This window comes from Eriocheir sinensis, chromosome 11 (genome assembly GCF_024679095.1).
Source record: "Eriocheir sinensis breed Jianghai 21 chromosome 11, ASM2467909v1, whole genome shotgun sequence".
NCBI classification, from domain to species: Eukaryota; Metazoa; Arthropoda; class Malacostraca; order Decapoda; family Varunidae; genus Eriocheir; species Eriocheir sinensis.
The window spans coordinates 2,969,261-2,989,235 of record NC_066519.1 but is presented as its reverse complement, the minus strand read 5'-3'; the positions used below and the strand labels follow the sequence as shown (position 1 = coordinate 2,989,235).

The 19,975-nt window shown below is 44.9% G+C and overlaps 1 protein-coding gene across 1 annotated transcript in view; it reads right to left on the bottom strand.

Moving 5' to 3' along the window:
* Positions 1-19,975, bottom strand: part of LOC126997116 (uncharacterized) — a 156,214-nt gene that overhangs the window by 60,448 nt on the left and 75,791 nt on the right. Inside the window, exon 3 of the mRNA XM_050858174.1 lies at positions 4,697-4,905. Coding sequence (XP_050714131.1) covers positions 4,697-4,905 — 209 coding nt within the window. The remainder of the gene's footprint in view (positions 1-4,696; positions 4,906-19,975) is intronic.

Sequence of the window (19,975 nt, the reverse complement as noted above, 5' to 3'; positions counted from 1 at the left end):
GAAGGTTCAAACTACCACCAGGGTCATAAAAGTACCCCTGGAAATGCCCGAAACTCCTACGAAATCCTGACAGCTATTTGCAAAGGCCGAAGAGGGAATTGGTCGGGTCCTCAAGAGTCTGTTTTCACGTTCACTGTACAGAGGAAGGGTCAAACTACCACTAGGGTCAAAAAAATACTCCTGGAAATGCCCGAAACTCTTACGAAATCTTTCTCATATGCGTGTGTTTGGTGGAACGAACCGCTGTTTAAGAATATGGCAACTGGTCTTTCACGTTCATGTTATTTACGGTATCCTTGTCAAACTAACAGCAGGGTCATAAAACTGTACATGGCAATACCAACACATGACTCTTACGAAAGCGACGCCGAATGTGTGTGTGTGTGTGTGTGTGTGTGTGTGTGTGTGTGTGTGTGTGTGAGAGAATGTGAACCTTAATATTGCTTGTTCTTAGGCGGATTTTTGCATCAGGAAGATCGTGGGATGAAAATGTAGAAGGAAAAAAAAAAGTCATTGGAAGGCGAAGAACTGTTTAGAAGATGGTGATAACTTTAGTAGTAGTGAAAAGTGACTTTATCTATTAGTTATTTTTTTGCACAAGAGTGGCAAAATGACGTAAGTGTGAAATAGAAGAACGTTATAACAAGTGAGGTGAGTGGAATTCAAAGAAGGCGAAGAGCAGTTTAGAAGATGACGTTAGACTTTTCGTATTAGTGAAAAGAAGCATTATTTATTTCTTTTTTTCTTTTTTTTCTTTTTTTTGCATGAGAGGCAATATGGCGTAAGTTTGAATAGAAAAACGTTATAGGAAGGGATGTGAAGTACTCGTATAGGAATTCAACGGAGACGAAGAGGAGTTTAGATGACGTAATATAGCTTTTCGTATTAGTGAAAAGTGACATTTATTTTTTTATTTGTTTTGCATGTGAGGGAATATGACGTAAGCGTGAAATAGGAATTGTTAAAGGAAGTGAAGTGAAGTACTCGTAATAGTGATAAGTGACATTATCATTATTATTATTATATGCAGGAGAGAGGCAAAATAATGTTAGAGTAAACAGAAACCCGTTAGTATTTGATGTATTTGGGAGTTCAATGAAGTCGAAGAATAGACTAGAAAATTACGTTACCTTTTGTATTAGTGAAAAGTATTGCGTCGTAGTGAATGAGAGCTTGGACTATGGTAGAACTAAATGAGATAAATGAACGTTAGAATATAGTGAACTTCGATATAGGGTGCCGTTGGAAAGACTCATAAATCATCATCATCATTATTATTTTTTCCCTTCTTCTAAATTATCTGCTTTTTCTTGTTTTCGTATATCTGTTCTCTTGTATCTCACCTTTTTCCTTACCTCCTCTGTTTCCAATGCTCTTCCTCCTTCTCCTCCTTCTCCTCCTTCTCCTCCTCCTCTTCCTCTTCTTCCTCCTCCTCCTCCTCCTCTTCTTTTCATCCCTCTCCTCTCTTCTTCTCCCTCCATCTTTTCCTTCTCTGTTATTTTCCCTCCTTCTCCTCCTCCTCCTCCTCTTCCTCTCTTCGTGTGTTCCTTTGTTTCTCCTTTTTATCGTTTCTTCCTTCTCGCCTTCCTTGACTTCCTCCTCCTCCTCCTCCTTCTCTTTTTCTTTCTCTTTCCTTCGTTCATTTTCATATTTTCTTCTTAATCTTCCTCTCCTATCCCTGCATGCTTCTTCTCTTCTTCCTCCTTATTTTTTCTCCTCCTCCTCCTCCTCCTCCTCTAGCCAATGCTTGCGGTCACCCATTGTTCTCCTCCCACGTTAGCCTTCTTCTCCTCCTCCTACTCCTCTTCTTCTTCCTCCTCTTCTTTCTCTTCCTCCTCTTCCTCCTCTCCCTTATCATTCTCCTCCTCCCATATCAGTTCAGATTCTCCTCCTCTTCCTTCTCTTCCTCCTCTTCCTCCTCTTCCTTGTCATTCTCCTCCTCCCATATCAGTTCAGATTCTCCTCCTCTTCCTTCTCTTCCTCCTCTTCCTCCTCTCCCTTATCATTCTCCTCCTCCCATATCAGTTCAGATTCTCCTCCTCTTCCTTCTCTTCCTCCTCTTCCTCCTCTCCCTTATCATTCTCCTCCTCCCATATCAGTTCAGATTCTCCTCCTCTGCTTTCATATCACCCTCCTCCTCCTCCTATTCTTCCTCCTGAGCACAACATCGCCGGAGAGTTCAGCCTACAATTCCCATTTCTGCGTGTGTGTGTATGTGTGTCTGTTCGTTTGCATTACACAGAATGCGATAATACATAATTGCACGCCTCCTCCTCCTCCTCCACAATCACCGCAAACATACAGTCTGACAAACCATAACCTTGTATTGACACACACACACACACACACACACACACACACACACACACACACACACACACGAAGTAGATATTACGTTCGTGCTCACATGTTTATATCTGTGTGTGTGTGTGTGTGTGTGTGTGTGAGTGTGTGTGTGTGTGTGTGTGAAAATAATTAATCACAACAATGGGTGGGAAAAATATATAAAGAGAGAGAGAGAGAGAGAGAGAGAGAGAGAGAGAGAGAGAGAGAGAGAGAGAGAGAGAGAAGGAGGAGGAGAAGGAGAAAAAAGATGAGAAGGGAAGGGAGATGGAGGAAAAGGAGGAACAGTAGATTGGAAGGAGAGAGATAAGAGTAGGTGGAGGAAAAGATCGGACAGGAGGAGGAGGAAGAGGAGGAGGAGGAGGAGGAGGAGGAGGAGGAGGAGGGAGGGGAGAAAAAGAGATAGGAAAGGAGCGGGAAGAAGCAGAAGAAAAAATATGAGGAAGAGAAGGAAGGAAAGCAGAAGAAGGAAGAAGAGGAGGAGGAGGAGGAGGAGAAACGCGAAGAAGTGGTAAAAGAATATGAAGAAAAGGAAAAAGAAGAAAAATATGAAAAGAAGAAAGAGATGAGGAAGAAGAGGCAGAGGGACACGAAGATGGAAAAGGAGGAGAAGGAAGAAGAAGAAGAAGAAGAAGAAGAAGAAGAAGAAGAAGAAGAAGAAGAAGAAGAAGAAGAAGAAGAAGAAGAAAAAGAAAAAGAAAAAGAAAAAGAAAAAGAAAAAGAAAATGAAGAAGAAGAAGAAGAGAAAAATATGAAAAATGAAACTGGGAGAGTCAGAGTATTAGTAAAAAAAAATCAGAAAGTTACGAAAATGAAGATGAACAAAATTAGGAAGGTGAAGGATATAGGGAAGAAGTATTAGGAAGACAACGAGAACTAGAAAGAGAACTACGAAGGTTAGGAGAAGTGTCCCCCGATCCGGTTTCCATTCCCGTTCACGTTCCCATTCCCACTCACGTTCCCGTTCCTACTCACGTTCCCACTCACATTCCCGTTCCCACTCATTCCCATTCCCATTCCCGATCCCACTCGCGTTCCCATTCCCATTCCCGCTCATATACACATTCCCGGTCCCACTCATTCCCATTCCCATTCCCGCTCCCCTCTCATTCTCATTCACATTCACATTCCGGCTCACATTCCCGTTCCCACTCACATTCCCATTCACATTCCCGTTCCCACTCACATTCCCATTCACATTCCCGTTCCCACTCACATTCCCATTCACATTCCCGTTCCCACTCACATTCCCATTCACATTTCTTTTCCCACTCACATTTCCATCCACATTCTCGTTTCCACTCACGTTCCCAGTCACATTCCCGTTTCCATTCATATTCCCGTTCCCACTCATTCAGATTCACATTCATGTACCCATTAACGTTCCCAGTCACATTCCCGTTCCCTTTTCATTCCCATTCACAGTCACGTTCCCACTCATTCCCATTCACATTCCTATTCCCTTCTCATTCCCAGTCACATTCCCGTTCCCTTCTCATTCCCATTCACATTCCCGTCCCCACTCACTTTCCCACACACATTTCCGTTCTTGTTCCCATTTCCGTTCTGTTCCCGCTCCCATTCCTACTTCCATTCCCAAAATCAGGTTCAGTCCGATGAGAATATAAGGAAATCTGTGGCCACGATTTTTTCTTCTTTTATTTGCTTAGGTCGAAGCTGTAACAATAGAGAAGAAAGTCATGATAAAGATGATGATGGGAAGAATGATAAGAAGAATATAAGGAAAATGTGACCCGCGAGTTTCCCGTTTCCGCTCCCATTCCCGTTCCCGTTCCTGTGTCCGCTCCCTTTCTTGCTCATTCCTGTTCCTGTTCCCTTTCCTGTTTCCCTTCCCGTTCCTGTTCCCGTTTTCGTTCTTGTTCTTGCTCTTGTTCCCGTTGCTGTTTCCGTTCTTTATGTTCCTATTCCCGTTCACGTTCCTATTCCTATCCTTTACTCATGTCCACGAAAGTAAAATTGAAAAAGACGAATAAGGAAAAACGTGTCCCTAGAGTTTCCGTTGTTGTTCCCGTTCCGTTCCCGGTCCTGTTCCCATTCCCGTTCTTGTTCACGTTCCCGTTCCTGTTCCCGATCATCTTTCCGTTTCTCTTGTCATTCCCGCTTCCGTTCATGTTCCCATTCCCATTCCCGCTCACATTCCCATTCCCGTTCCGATTCCAGTTAACATTCCCGTTCCCGTTCCTGCTCCCGTTCCTGCACACATTCTCGTTCCCGATCCTGTTTCTGTTTCCGTTCCTTCTCACATTCCCGTTCCTGATCCTGTCCTTGTTCCCGTTCACATTCCCATTCCCGTTCCCAATCCCGATATCGCCTCGCCCCGCCCCGTACTCACGTCCACGGTGATGCCCGGGGACTCGTACACGATGATCTTGTCGGCGCTGGAGGGGCTGTACTGGAAGAACTGCTCCGACCCGCGCCACCAGTTGAGGGAGTACAGGTTCGCGCCCTCCAGGTCAAAGCGGCAGGCCAGGTGCACCGTCTTGCCGACCTCAACGATCTGCGGGACCTGCATCTCCACTATACGGATGGCCTGCACGGAGCCTGTAATAGCGAGATTGAAAGGGTAGGTTAGGTTAAGGCATTCTTCAGTGTTTATATGGCCTGCACGTGGCCTGTGGGAGAGGAAGGGAAAAGGGTAGGTTAAGTTAAAGAATTCTTCAGTGTACAAATGGCCTGCACGGAGCCTGTAAGATAGTGAGGGAAAGGGGGGCTAAGTTAGGCATTTTTCACTGTACAAATGGCCTGCATAGCCTGTAAGAGGGGAAGGAAAGTGTAAGTTAGTTAGGTATTCTTCAGTAGTCAAATGGCCTGCACCGAGCCTGTAAGTGAAGTGGGTTAGGCTGGGGCATTGGATTGAGCCGGTAAAGGAAACGGAGGGTAGGCTGAGGCATCTGAGCTGTACGGATGGCGTGCATGAAGCCAGCAAAGAGGAGAAAAATTAGGTCAAGATAGGTCATTTTAGGGTCATAGCTAAAGTATAATTCTCTCTCTCTCTCTCTCTCTCTCTCTCTCTCTCTCTCTCTCTCTCTCTCTCTCTCTCTCTCTCTCTCTCTCTCTCTCTCTCTCTCTCTCTCTCTCTCTCTCTCTCTCTCTCTCTCTCTCTCTCTCTCTCTCTCTCTCTCTCTCTCTCTCTCTCTCTCAGTGAAAATATTAAAAGAAATACGTTATCTGTTTGAGAGAGAGAGAGAGCAGAAGGTAAATACTCTGGTGAGAAACTTTATTACACTCCCCAAAGACCCTGAGACGAGGAGGAGGAGGAGGAGGAAGTTAAAAGGGAGCAAGAGGAGGAAGAGGAAAAGAAAAAAGAAGAAAAAGAAGAAGACAAAGAAGAAGAAGAAAACAAAGAGGAAGAAGAAAAGACGAAGAAGAACGAGGACAACAAGAAAAAGAACAAGAACCACCAGAAGAAGAACCAGAAAAAGAACAGAAAAAGAAGAAGAAGAAGAAGAAAAACATCACCGACATCAACACAAGGAGGAGGAGGAGGAAAATAAAAAAACAAGGTGAAGAAGTAGAAGGAGAAGGATGAAGAAACAGCAGAAGAAGGGGGAAGAGGAAGAGGAGGAGGAGGAGAAGTAGAAGAAGGAAAAAAGGAGAAGTAGAAGGAGAAGGAAAAGAAGAAACAGTAGAAGGAGGAGGAGGAGCAAGAGGAAGAAGAAGAACCAAAACAACAACAACAACAACAACAACAACAACAAGAGGAAGAAGAAGAGGAGGAGAAGGAGGAGCATAGGGCATAGAAACGAGGTGAAGTTGAGGTCTGCGGGGATTCCAAGGCTTGGGGAGGCGTGCGGGGCGGTAGAAGAGGCAGGGCTTGGGGTGCTCAGCGCTGGGCGGGCGGCGAGAAGGAAGAGTGCGAGCCGTTAGTCCGCGAGGCTTTGTCCTGAGACCCCGCCAGACACCACCACCACGGAGAGAAAGAGAGAGAGAGAGAGAGAGAGAGAGAGAGAGAGAGAGAGAGACAGACAGACAGACAGACAGACAGACAGACAGACAGACAGACAGACAGACAGACAGACAGACAGACAGACAGACAGACAGACAGACAGACAGACAGAGAGAGAGAGAGAGAGAGAGATCTTTTATATTAGAGAGAAGTGTCTTGTTGTTCCTCTTCCTCTCCTCTTTATCATCTTTATGTTTCCTCCTCCTCCTCCTCCTCCTCCTCCTCCTCCTCCTTCTCCTCTTCCTCCTCCTCCTCCTCCTCCTCCTTCTACTACTCCTACTATTCCAAAACTTATTCCAACCCCTTAAACTGGCTTCTGAGTTGCGCATGTCACTAGCGGAGCACCAGAGGGTCAGTGCTAGGTCCAATGCACTTCATAATGGCTTTACAACTAGACTAACATCCATGTGAAGCTTCCGCAAGACGTATATGTGGAAACAGTCTTAGTGTTCGAGTTAGCACTGATCTAAAGAAGTCAAAAAATTGCCTATTGTAGGAATACAGATACCATGTGCAGGTTTATCACGAGTTATGTTAATCTTTTATTAGTGTTGTTGGGGCCTTGCCTAGAGTATGTATTGCAGTTTTCGTTCGCCATTTATAAGAGGGGCTTTTGAGAGTACAGACTGCCCACTAAACTGAGTCTGCTTATAAGAATACCACGTTCAGGTTATCACGAGTAATGTTAACCTTTTATAAGTGTTGTTGGGGCCTTGCCTAGAGTATGCATTGCAGTTTTCGTTCGTCAGTTATAGGAAGAGCTTTTGAGAGTACACAGACTGTCCACTAAGCTGAGTCTGCTTATAAGAATACCACGTCCAGGTTATCACGAGTAATGTTAACCTTTTATTAGTGTTGTTGGGACCTCGCCTAGGGTATGTAGTGCAGTTTTGGTTCTCCGTTTTTAAGAAGGGCTTTTGAGAGTGCATTGACTGTCCATTAAACTGAGTCTGCTTATAAGAATACCACGTTCAAGTTTATCACGAGTAATGTTAACCTTTTATAAGTGTTGTTGAGGCCTTGCCTAGGATATGTAGTGCAGCTGTCGTTCGTCAAATATAAGAAGGGCTTTTGAGAGTAAAGAGATGAGCCATTAAACTGAGCCTGCTTATATGAAGACTAATATCGAAAGTGTATTGGTCGGACCCCGTTTGGAGTATGCAGTGCAGTTATGATTCGCCATTTATAAGAAGGACATCAAGGGAGTTTAGCGAGCCCATAGACGGGACATTTAACATAGAACCACCCTTTCATATTCCCACATTGCTTTTTTCCTTTATTCCCAACGTTTCCAGTTTGTCTTATTCCGCTTCCTTCACCTCCTTCCTCTTCTTGCTGTCCCTCCTCAGCCTTCTCCACCTGCAGCGCCTCTTCCTCTTCCTCTTATCCTTCTACCATTAGATCCAAAATTAAATCTAATGTTTGTCCTTATTTACATTTCTTTTTGTTTCACCAGCCTTCCACTTCTTCCCTTCTTATCTTCCAACTCCTCCTCCTCCTCCTCCTCCTTCTCCTCCTCCTCCTCCTCCTCCTCCTCCTCCTCCTCTACTTTCTTCACCTCCATTCATCCTCCACACTACTATTGCGTCTTACTCCCTACATATTTTCTTCCTCTTCTTCTTCCTCCTCCTCCTCCTCCTCCTCCTCCTCCTCCTCCTCCTCCCTCTCTCGGTAGCAGGTGCAGTCTCTGGTCGTAAGAAAACTGAATCTTGTTGACAAATCGAATTTATTCTACGTGAATGTCCAGCACACACACACACACACACACACACACACACACACACACACACACACACACACACACACACACACACATGAGGATAAAAACTTTTCCACAAACTTTACAGGCGGATGAAGAGGAGGAGGACGAGGAGGAGGAGGAGGAGGAGGAGATTACTGTCTGAGAGTATTGCTTATGAGGTTGAGGTAATGGAAGGAAAGAAGAAGAAGAAGAAGAAGAAAAAAGACGAAAATGAGAAAGAAGAAAAAGAAGAAGAAGAAGAAGAAAAAAAAAGAGAGGAAGAAAAAAGAGAGAAGAAGAAATAGTCAAAAAAGAAAAAAAGAAGAACAAGAACAAGAACAAGAACAAGAACAAGAAATAGAAAAAAAGAAAAAAGAAAATGAAGAACGAGGAGGGGAAGAAGAAGGAGAAGGAAGAGGAAGAACCAAAAAGAAGAAACAGAAAAGTAATTATATAAGAATTGAAAAAGAGAGAGAGAGATTATCAACTTTTTCTTCTATTTCACCTTTTTTTTTTTGTTTTTTTGTTTTTCTCAACTCCATCTTTACTGACTCAACTTCTTTTTTATAATAAACTTTTCTCCAACTTTCTTTTTCATCATAGGCTAAGGAAGTGTGTGTGTGTGTGTGTGTGTGTGTGTGTGTGTGTGTGTGTGTGTGTGTGTGTGTGTGTGTGTGTGTGTGTGTGTGTGTCGTGTTGTGTTCGTCCCTCCTCCTCCTCCTCCTCCTCCTCCTCCTCCTCGCATTCTACTTTTTCCTCTTTCCTTATCTTCCAGTTCTTCTTCCTCCTCCTCCTCTTCCTCCGCTATCTTCTACTCGTTTCCCTTCCTCCTCCTCTTCCTCCTCCTCCTCGCATTCTACTTTTTCCTCTTTCCTTATCTTCCAGTTCTTCTTCCTCCTCCTCCTCTTCCTCCGCTATCTTCTACTCGTTTCTCTTTCTCCTCCTCCTCCTCCTCCTCCTCCTCCATGCAGTTTTTCCATGCTGCATGGTTCTTTTTCCTTTCCTGCCAGCTTTGGCTGGAGGGATGGGGGGGTGGGGAGGAGCCTTCGCCTTTGCTGTCCTTCATCTTCCACCTTTGATTAGATAGTTAGTGTAGCTTGTCACAAACAGCCTCGTAAGGACCAGCAGGTCTGCTGTTGTTTGTTCTTCCTGTGTGTTTCTTTGTGTTCTGTGCTTCTTCTTCTACCTTCTTTTTTTCTATCTTTAACTTCACTGTTTTCTTCGTTTTTGTCTTTTTCTCTATCTTTTCTTGTTCTCTCGTGTTAGTAAAGGTCAGGTATGTTACGCTGTCATTTTTCGTCCATCTTTGGTTTTCTTTTCTTCTATTTTCGCTGCGTTTTTAGTTTGTTTCTTGTTTCTTTATCTTGTCTTGTCCTCACGAGGGCACAGGCTCTGCTGGTCATGCTGTGGCTCTTCTCCTTTACCTTTTGTTTTCTCACCTCCTGTCTTCGCATTTTTTTAGTTTCTGTTCCCTGTGTCTCTGTCTCACTCTGCCTGTTGAAAATGGCCGGGGTTGGAAAAAATCATGTTTTTAATAAGAAAAAAATCAGTTTGTTTATATAAATGATTCTTTTATTTAAGATTTTGATTTTGTTTTTTGTTTATTATTTGTTTCACATTTATGAAGACATTTCCTTGTGAGCTACTTTGCCACTGACAAAGGAAGCCACAGTTTTGTGTTGTCACATTCCCCAAGGGAGTCTTCATGTGATAATGACACGCACCAAACCCTGGTGGTTTGATCTGGTGCGACAAGTTAGTTAGAACACATGAACACAGGAACAGAAGAGGGCCGGCAATCACTGTGTATTGTATCACATTAATAAGAAATTAGACTCAGCCATGTTAAAAAAGAAAAGAATTATGCTCGTCACACTTCATAATTACCTTTACTGTTGTCATCAACGAGACATTACTTTGTCCTTATTCTCTTGAATATTTGTCTGGTAGGAGACGGCAACCATTACCTGGTGCCTGGCCTGCTGCAGGGCTGTACAGGATGAGTACAGGACAAGGCAACCATTACCTGGTGCCTGGCCTGCTGCAGGACTGTACAGGATGAGTACAGGACAAGGCAACCATTACCTGGTGCCTGGCCTGCTGCAGGGCTGTACAGGATGAGTACAGGACAAGGCAACCATTACCTGGTGCCTGGCCTGCTGCAGGACTGTACAGGATGAGTACAGGACAAGGCAACCATTACCTGGCGCCTGGCCTGCTGCAGGACTGTACAGGATGAGTACAGGACAAGGCAACCATTATCTGGCACCTGGCCTGCTGCAGGACTGTACAGGATGAGTACAGGACAAGGCAACCATTACCTGGCGCCTGGCCTGCTGCAGGACTGTACAGGATGAGTACAGGACAAGGCAACCATTACCTGGTGCCTGGCCTGCTGCAGGACTGTACAGGATGCATGAGTACAGGACAAGGCAACCATTACCTGGTGCCTGGCCTGCTGCAGGACTGTACAGGATGAGTACAGGACGAGGCAACCATTACCTGGTGCCTGGCCTGCTGCAGGACTGTACAGGATGAGTACAGGACAAGGCAACCATTACCTGGTGCTTGGCCTGCTGCAGGACTGTACAGGATGAGTACAGGATAAGGCAACCATTACCTGGCGCCTGGCCTGCTGCAGGACTGTACAGGATGAGTACAGGACAAGGCAACCATTACCTGGTGCCTGGCCTGCTGCAGGACTGTACAGGATGAGTACAGGACAAGGCAACCATTACCTGGTGCCTGGCCTGCTGCAGGACTGTACAGGATGAGTACAGGACAAGGCTACCATTACCTGGTGCCTGGCCTGCTGCAGGGCTGTACAGGATGCATGAGTACAGGACAAGGCTACCATTACCTGGTGCCTTGCCTGCTGCAGGACTGTACAGGATGAGTACAGGACAAGGCAACCATTACCCGCTGCCTGGCCTGCTGCAGGACTGAACAGGATGAGTACAGGACAAGGCAACCACTACATGGTGCCTGACCTGCTGCAGGACTGTACAGGACCACTTTTTTTTTACATTAAAGGAAGCAGTTCAAGGACCAAAAAAAAAAAAGAAACAATAATGAAAAAAAGCCCGCTACTCACTGCTCCTAAAAAAAGTTAGAGGAGTGGCCGAAAGATAGGTCAATTTCGGGAGGAGAGGTGTCCTGATACCCTCCTCTTGAAAGAGTTAAAATCGTAGACAGGAGGAAGTACAGATGAAGGAAGATTGTTCCAGAGTTTACCAGCTTGAGGGATGAAAGAGTGAAAATGCTGGTTAAGTCGTGCGTAAGGGATTTGGACAGTAAAGGGATGAGCTTGAGTAGAAAGTTGTGTGCGGCGAGGCCGCTGGAGGGAGGGAGGCATGCAGTTAGCAAATTCAAAAGAGCAGTCAGCGTCAAAATAGTGATAGAAGATAGAAAGAGAGACATCATGGCGGCGGAATTTAAGAGGTAGAAGACTATCAGTAAGAAGAGGAGAGCTGATGAGACGAAGAGCCTTAAACTCTACTCTCTCCAGGAGAGCTGTGTGAGTGGCGCCCCCCCACACGTGAGATGCATACTCCATACGAGGGCGGACAAGTATATGGATAGCAATTGTGCGGGGGAGAAGAACTGGCGGAGACGGTACAGAACGCCCAACCTCGAGGAAGATGATTTAGTGAGAGAAGAGATGTGAAGTTTCCTAATAAGATTTTGAGTTAAGGATAGACCGAGGATGTTTAGTGTAGAGGGTGACAGTCATTACCGGGTGCCTGACCTGCTGCCGGACTGTACAGGATCACTACAGGACAAGGCAGTCATTACCTGGTGCCTGACCTGCTGCCGGACTGTACAGGATCACTACAGGACAAAGCAGTCATTACCTGGTGCCTGACCTGCTGCCGGACTGTACAGGATCACTACAGGACAAGGCAGTCATTACCTGGTGCCTGACCTGCTGCCGGACTGTACAGAACCACTACAGAACAAGGCAGTCATTACCTGGTGCCTGACCTGCTGCCGGACTGTACAGAACCACTACAGGACAAGGCAGTCATTACCTGGTGCTTGACATGCTGCAGGACTATACAGGACCACTACAGGACAAGGCAGTCATTACCTGGTGCCTGACCTGTTGCAGGACTGTACAGGATGAGTATAGGACCACTACATGACAAGGCAACCATTACCTGGTGCCTGACCTGCTGCAGGAATACAGGACCACAACAGGACAAGGCAGTCATTAACTGGTGCCTGACCTGCTGCAGGAGTGTACAGGGCCACAACAGGACAAGGCAGCCATTACCTGGTGCCTGACCTGCTGCAGGAGTGTACAGGGCCACAACAGGACAAGGCAGCCATTACCTGGTGCCTGACCTGCTGCAGGAGTGTACAGGGCCACAACAGGACAAGGCAGCCATTACCTGGTGCCTGACCTGCTGCAGGACTACAGGACCACAACAGGACAAGGCAGTCATTACCTGGTTCTTGACATGCTGCAGGACTGTACAGGACCACTACAGGACAAGGCAGCCATTACCTGGTGCCTGACCTGCTGCAGGACCACTACAGGAGGAGAGGACCACTACAGGACAAGCAGACTTGATACTTGTCCTCTACAAGTGGATCACATTTTTTTTCTTTCTGACACACACACACACACACACACACACACACACACACATACACACACACACATCGTTGCTTTCCAAATTACCCTCCTACGGTTTCTATCCTTCTCTCTCTACCTTTATCTCCAGTTTCATTTCTGACCGTTCTATTTCTGCTGTGATGGACGGTTACTGTTCTTCCCCTAAACCAATTAACAGTGGTGTCCCACAGGGTTCTGTCCTATCTCCCACTCTCTTTCTGTTGTTCATTGATGATCTTTCCAAAACGAGCTGTCCTATCCATTCTTATGCCGATAACTCCACTCAGCATTATTCAACTTCTTTTAATAGAAGACCCACTCCACAGGAACTTAACGATGCAAGGCTGGAGGCAACAGAACGCTTAGCCTCAGACTTTACTATCATTTCCGATTGGGGCAAGAGGAACCTGGTGTCCTTCAACGCCTCAAAAAGACAGTTTCTCCACCTATCCTCTCGACACAATCTTCCAAACAACTATCCCCTATTCTTCGACAACACCCAGCTATCACCTTCTTCAACACTAAACATTCTTGGTCTATACTTAACTCAAAATCTCAACTGGAAACTTCATATCTCATCTCTTACTAAATCAGCTTCCTCGAGGCTGGGCGTTCTGTACCGTCTCCGCAAGTTCTTCTCCCCCGCACAGTTGCTATTCATTTACAGGAGCCTTGTCCGCCCTCGTATGGAGTATGCATCTCATGTGTGTGTGTGGGGGGGGGCACTCACACAGCTCTCCTTGACAGAGTGGAGTCCAAGGCTCTTCGTCTCATCAACTCTCCTCCTCATACTGATAGTCTTCTACCTCTCAAATTCCGCCGCCATGTTACCTCTCTTTCTATCTTCTATCGATATTTCCACGCTGACTGCTCTTCTGAACTTGCTAACTGCATGCCTCCCCCCCTCCCGCGGCCCCGCTGCACACGACTTTCTACTCATGCTCATCCCTATACTGTCCAAACCCTTTATGCAAGAGTCAACCAGTATCTTCACTTTCTCATCCCTCACGCTGGTAAACTCTCGAACAATCTTCCTTCATCTGTATTTCCTCCTGCCTACGACTTGAGCGCTTTCAAGAGGAGGGTATCAGGACACCTCTCCTCCCGATATTGACCTCTCTTTTTGGACACTCCTTTGATCTCTATTCAGGAGCAGTGAGTAGCTGTAAAATAAAATAAAAAAATAAAAAAACATACATTTATATATATATATATATATATATATATATATATATATATATATATATATATATATATATATATATATGTATGTATATATATATATATATATATATATATATATATATATATATATATATATATATAGAGAGAGAGAGAGAGATTTTGTACGTCTTGGCCTATTGCGCTGGTAGGCTTCTTCCTGGTGAATCCTGAGTTCTTGATGGTCGGTCCAAGGCTTCTTCCCGGTGGGGCCTGATGGTCGGCCCAGCCCGTTCTGGCGCAGGCGAGTGTTTATAGTGGCACCATATTGCATTGGCTCATGCTGCCCTCCCAGAGCTCATCTTTAATCCTAGAATCTAGAGTCCGGGTTGATAGGTGGTCTTTTGGGCAGCATGTGGGCAATTTTAAGCCACTCGGCGGCGGCTGAAAAATCCCAGCTTTGGTGGCACCGGCCGGGGATTTAACTCGCGTCCTCGTAAACGCGGGGCCGTCTCGCTCTCCGTTCAGCCACCGCCTCCCCTATCTATCTATCTATCTATCTATCTATCTATCTATCTATCTATATATCTATCTATCTATCTATCTATCTATATATATATATATATATATATATATATATATATATATATATATATATATATATATATATATATATATATATATATATTTTAATTCAGTACATTTAATTTTTATTTAAATCACGATAGTTTTACTCTGTTTTCCGCCGACTTAAATCACATTATTTAAATGAAAACCACTCTGACAATGGCACAGGTTATTTCGTTAGTTATCCTGTGCGCCTGTTCTTATACCTCCTCTTTTTTTCTTTCATCTTCGCCCCTGTCTAATTTGTTTATATTTTCTTGTTCTCAAAATGGCACAGGTTACGTTAATTTGCTGTGCCTCAGTTGTGTGTTTCCACTTCGATATTTGTTCTGCTTTGCCTCTGTTCCGCCACCCGTCACCCACGTTCTGTGTCCTCCGGTAACGCACGTAAGGTTGTCGTTCTCTGCTCTATTCACGGAAGTTTCTGATCGGCTGGAGTCGGTCTTGTGCCATCACCATTGTCTCATAATTCCCGCCCCCTCTCTCTCTCTCTCTCTCTCTCTCTCTCTCTCTCTCTCTCTCTCTCTCTCTCTCTCTCTCTCTCTCTCTCTCTCTCTCTCTCTCTCTCTCTCTCTCTCTCTCTCTCTCTCTCTCTCTCTCTCTCTCTCTCTCTCTCTCTCTCTCTCTCTCTCTCTCTCTCTCTCTCTCTCTCTCTCTCTCTCTCTCTCTCTCTCTCTCTCTCTCTCTCTCTCTCTCTCTCTCTCTCTCTCTCTCTCTCTCTCATTTCTTTCTTTTTAATTCTTCTTTCTTTTCATTTTTTCTTTGTTCTTCATTCCCCTTTCTTCTCATTTCTTCCCATTCTTCATTCCTCTCTCATTATCTCTGTTATCCTTCTTAATATTTCATTCTTCACTCTCTTTCTTCTCTCTTTCTCTTTCTCATTTTCTCTCCCTTGTCTAATCTCCCTCTTCCTCTTCTCTTCCTCTTCTCCCTGGTTTGATGTGCTGTGTGATGGCTCTCATGCCCGTCCTTCTCTTCCCCCCAACCAACCAACCACACCCCCCATATTCCTGTTTACACATCAAAGCGGCGGCGTGTGGGGGGCGGTACCGGGGGCCAACCAGATCAAGGCCAGACTAATTATCCGCTGCCTCATTCCTCGCGGCGGTGGGCTATTGATGGCGTGACTTGGCTCAGCTCGGCGGGTTAGTATGCATGTAAGGGCTTGTTAGGGAGGAGCGAGGTGGTCTGAACGGCTGGAATGACTGATAAGGAAAGAATATTGATTGACAGATGTGGCGTGACCGTTAGTATACTTGGTAAGAGAGAGGAGGGAGGTTACCCTAAGAAGCTAAAATGACTAAGAGAGAAGGAATATCAGAGGTTTTTACATATATATTTCTCTCATCTAGTTTTAGCTTGTAAGGGAGAAAGAAGATGATCTAAGAACCTGAAATGACTTCATACGGAAAGCTATTAATTGGGACTAAGCTGTGAATTGGGCTGTTATATCTAGTGCTAGCTTGTAAGGGTTGAACGAGGTGGTCTGAACGGCTGGAATTACTGATAGGGAAAAAATATTGATTGACAGATGTGGATTGACTGTTGGTATACCTGGTTTTGGGTTGTAAGGAGGAAGGGAGGTGGTCTGAGAAGCTAAAATGACTAATAAAGGAAGAATATTGGAGATTTTTTACATATATTATTCCCTGTTATCTAGTGTTAGTCTTTTACACACGTATTTCCCTGTTATCCAGTGTTAGTCTTTTACATATGTATTTCCCTGTTATCCAGTGTTAGTCTTTTACACATGTATTTCCCTGTTATCTAGTGTTAGTCTTTTACACATGTATTTCCCTGTTATCCAGTGTTAGTCTTTTACACATGTATTTCCCTGTTATCCAGTGTTAGTCTTTTACACATGTATTTCCCTGTTATCCAGTGTTAGTCTTTTACACATGTATTTCCCTGTTATCCAGTGTTAGTCTTTTACACACGTATTTCCCTGTTATCCAGTGTTAGTCTTTTACACAAGTATTTCCCTGTTTTCCGGTGTTAGTTTTTTACACACGTATTTCCCTGTTATATAGTGTTAGTCTTTTACACACGTATTTCCCAGTTATCTAGTGTTAGTCTTTTACACACGTATTTCCCAGTTATCTAGTGTTAGTCTTTTATACACGTATTTCCCTGTTATCCAGTGTTAGTCTTTTACACACGTATTTCCCAGTTATCTAGTGTTAGTCTTTTATACACGTATTTCCCTGTTATCCAGTGTTAGTCTTTTACACACGTATTTCCCTGTTATCCAGTGTTAGTCTTTTACACACGTATTTCCCTGTTATCCAGTGTTAGTCTTTTACACACGTATCTCCCTGTTATCCAGTGTTAGTCTTTTACACATGCACTTCCCTGTTATCCAGTGTTAGTCTTTTACACATGTATTTCCCTGTTATCCAGTGTTTGTCTTTTACACATGGCTGGAGTAGGTAGGAAGACACCTACCGAGCGGGCGCAAGCCACTCCCGGTGAGGTATATATGGGAGGTGAGAAGGGAGCTGAAGCCCTCCAAAGACCCTTCCCATGTCCTCACTAACCGTTTCCCTATTGTCTCACCAACACCGGAGAGTAGTTCAGCATGCTCTCTAAAGACAGATCCTCTCTCTATCCACACCACACTGCATTCACACAACATATACACCTTTCCCAAAATTAAAATTTCAAAATGGCGCACATACACCAAGCCTCGGAGTCCCCGACTGGGGGGGGGACCACAAATTCCCCCAGGGAGGACTCCCCTTCTGGCTGCCGACCCGAGAGGTGTCTTGATAACTCCTCGAACCTCTTTCTTCTCAATTTCTGCAACATTCGCGGTCTTCGCTCTAATTTTCATTCTGTGGAACATCATCTCTCCTCCTCTAAACCTCACCTTCTCTTCCTTACCGAAACACAGGTTTCTGAGGCTACTGACAGCAATCTCTACTCTGTTCCCTCCTACTATCTCTATCCTAAATTTCAGTCCAAAGCTGGATGTTGCGCCTACGTGCGCAACGACATCACTTGCTCTCGTGCCCACGACCTTGACTCTTCTGAATTTTCCACCATCTGGTTAAGACTTCACTGTCATTCTATTACTAAATACATCTGTGCTGTTTATCTCTCACCTAACTCTACCAACTATGTAAAATTCTTTGACTATTTGAATTCTAAAGTGGAGCACATCTTGACCCACTCTCCCTTCGCTGAAATCTCCATCCTAGGAGATTTCAATGTTCACCACCAGCTTTGGCTTTCATCCTCTTTCACTGACCAGCCTGGTGAACAAGCCTACAACTTTGCTATCCTCAACGACCTAGAGCAGCTGGTCCAGCACCCTACACGTATTCCCGACCGTCTTGGAGATCGGCCCAACATTCTAGACCTCTTCCTTACCTCAAACCCTTATGCTTATTCTGTCAAACTGTTCTCTCCGTTGGGCTCCTCCGATCACAATCTTATTTCTGCATCCTGTCCTATCGCTCCTGTACACCCTCTGGACCCACCGAAGAGGCGATGCTTCTGGCATTTTGCTTCAGCTCGGTGGGACGACCTGAGGATGTACTTTTCCATTCCCGTGGAATGATTATTGCTTCCAGGATAGATACCCCTCTGTGTGTGCTCAGCGCATCACAGAGGTGATTGTCTCTGGAATGTAGGCATACATTCCTCGTTCTTTCTCTAATCCTCACGCTATAAAGCCTTGGTTTAATCATGCTTGTTCTCGTGCTGTCAATGATAGAGAGGTAGCTCACAAAAGGTACCAGAGCCTTCAAACTAATGCTAATTATGAACTTTACATTTCTGCCCGAAATCGTGCCAAATCTATTCTCCGACTAACCAAAAATTCTTTCATTAATAGAAAATGTCAAAACCTTGCTCTCTCTAACTCTTCCCGTGACTTCTGGCATCTAGCCAAAAACATCTCCTCCAACTTCACTTCTTCATCTTTCCCTCCACTCCTCAGTCCTGACGGCAACACTGCCGTCTCATCTATCTATAAGGCTGAACTCTTCTCTCAAACTTTTTCTAAAAACACCACTCTGGACGATTCTGGGCATATTCCTCCTACTCATCCCCCCTCTGACTCCTTTATGCCTGTTATAAAGATTCTTCAAAATGATGTTTTCTATGCCCTCTCTGGCCTCAATCCTCAGAAGGCTTATGGACCTGATGGAGTGCCTCCTATTGTCCTTAAAAACTGTGCCTCCGTGCTGTCACCCTGCCTGGTCAAACTCATTCGCCTCTGCCTGTCAACATCTACCTTTCCTTCTTGCTGGAAGTATGCCTTCATACAGCCTGTACCTAAGAAGGGTGACCGCTCCAATCCCTCAGACTACCGTCCTATTGCTTTACTTTCTTGTCTATCTAAAGCTTTTGAATCAATCCTTAACCGGAAGATTCAAAAGCACCTTTCCACTTCTGACCTTCTATCTGATCGCCAGTATGGGTTCCGCAAGGGGCGTTCTACTGGTGATCTCCTAACCTTCTTAACTGACTCTTGGTCATCCTCTCTTACCCGTTTCGGTGAAACTTTTGCTATTGCGCTGGACATATCAAAAGCTTTTGATAGGGTCTGGCACAAATCTTTGCTTTCTAAACTACCCTCCTACGGTTTCTATCCTTCTCTCTGTACCTTTATCTCCAGTTTCCTTTCTGACCGTTCTATTTCTGCCGTGGTAGACGGTCACTGTTCTTCCCCTAAATCTATTAACAGTGGTGTCCCACAGGGTTCTGTCCTATCTTCCACTCTTTTCTGTTGTTCAATTATGATATTCTTTCCAAAACGAACTGTCCTATCCATTCCTACGCCTATGATTCCACTCTGAATTATTCAACTTCTTTTAATAGAAGAACATACCTTCAGGAACTTAACGACTCAAGGCTGGAGGCTGCAGAACGCTTAGCCTCAGACCTTACTATTATTTCCGATTGGGGCAAGAAGAACCTGGTGTCCTTCAACTCCTCAAAAACACAGTTTATCCACCTATCCACTCGACACAATCTTCCAAACAACTATCACCTATTCTTTGACAACACCCAGCTATCACCTTCCTCAACACTAAACATCCTCGGTCTATCCTTAACTCAAAATCTTAACTGGAAACTTCATATCTCATCTCTTACTAAATCAGCTTCCTCGAGGCTGGGCGTTCTGTACCGTCTCCGCCAGTTCTTCTCCCCTGCACAGTTGCTGTCCATATACAGGCCTTGTCCGCCCTCGTATGGAGTATGCATCTCATGTGTGGGGGGGCTCCACTCACACAGCTCTTCTGGACAGAGTGGAGGCTAAGGCTCTTCGTCTCATCAGCTCTCCTCCTCATACTGATAGTCTTCTACCTCTTAAATTCCGCCGCAATGTTGCCTCTCTTTCTATCTTCTATCGATATTTCCACGCTGACTGCTCTTCTGAACTTGCTAACTGCATGCCTCCCCCCCTCCCGCGGCCCCGCTGCACTCGACTTTCTACTCATGCTCATCCTTATACTGTCCAAACCCCTTATGCAAGAGTTAACCAGCATCTTCACTCTTTCATCCC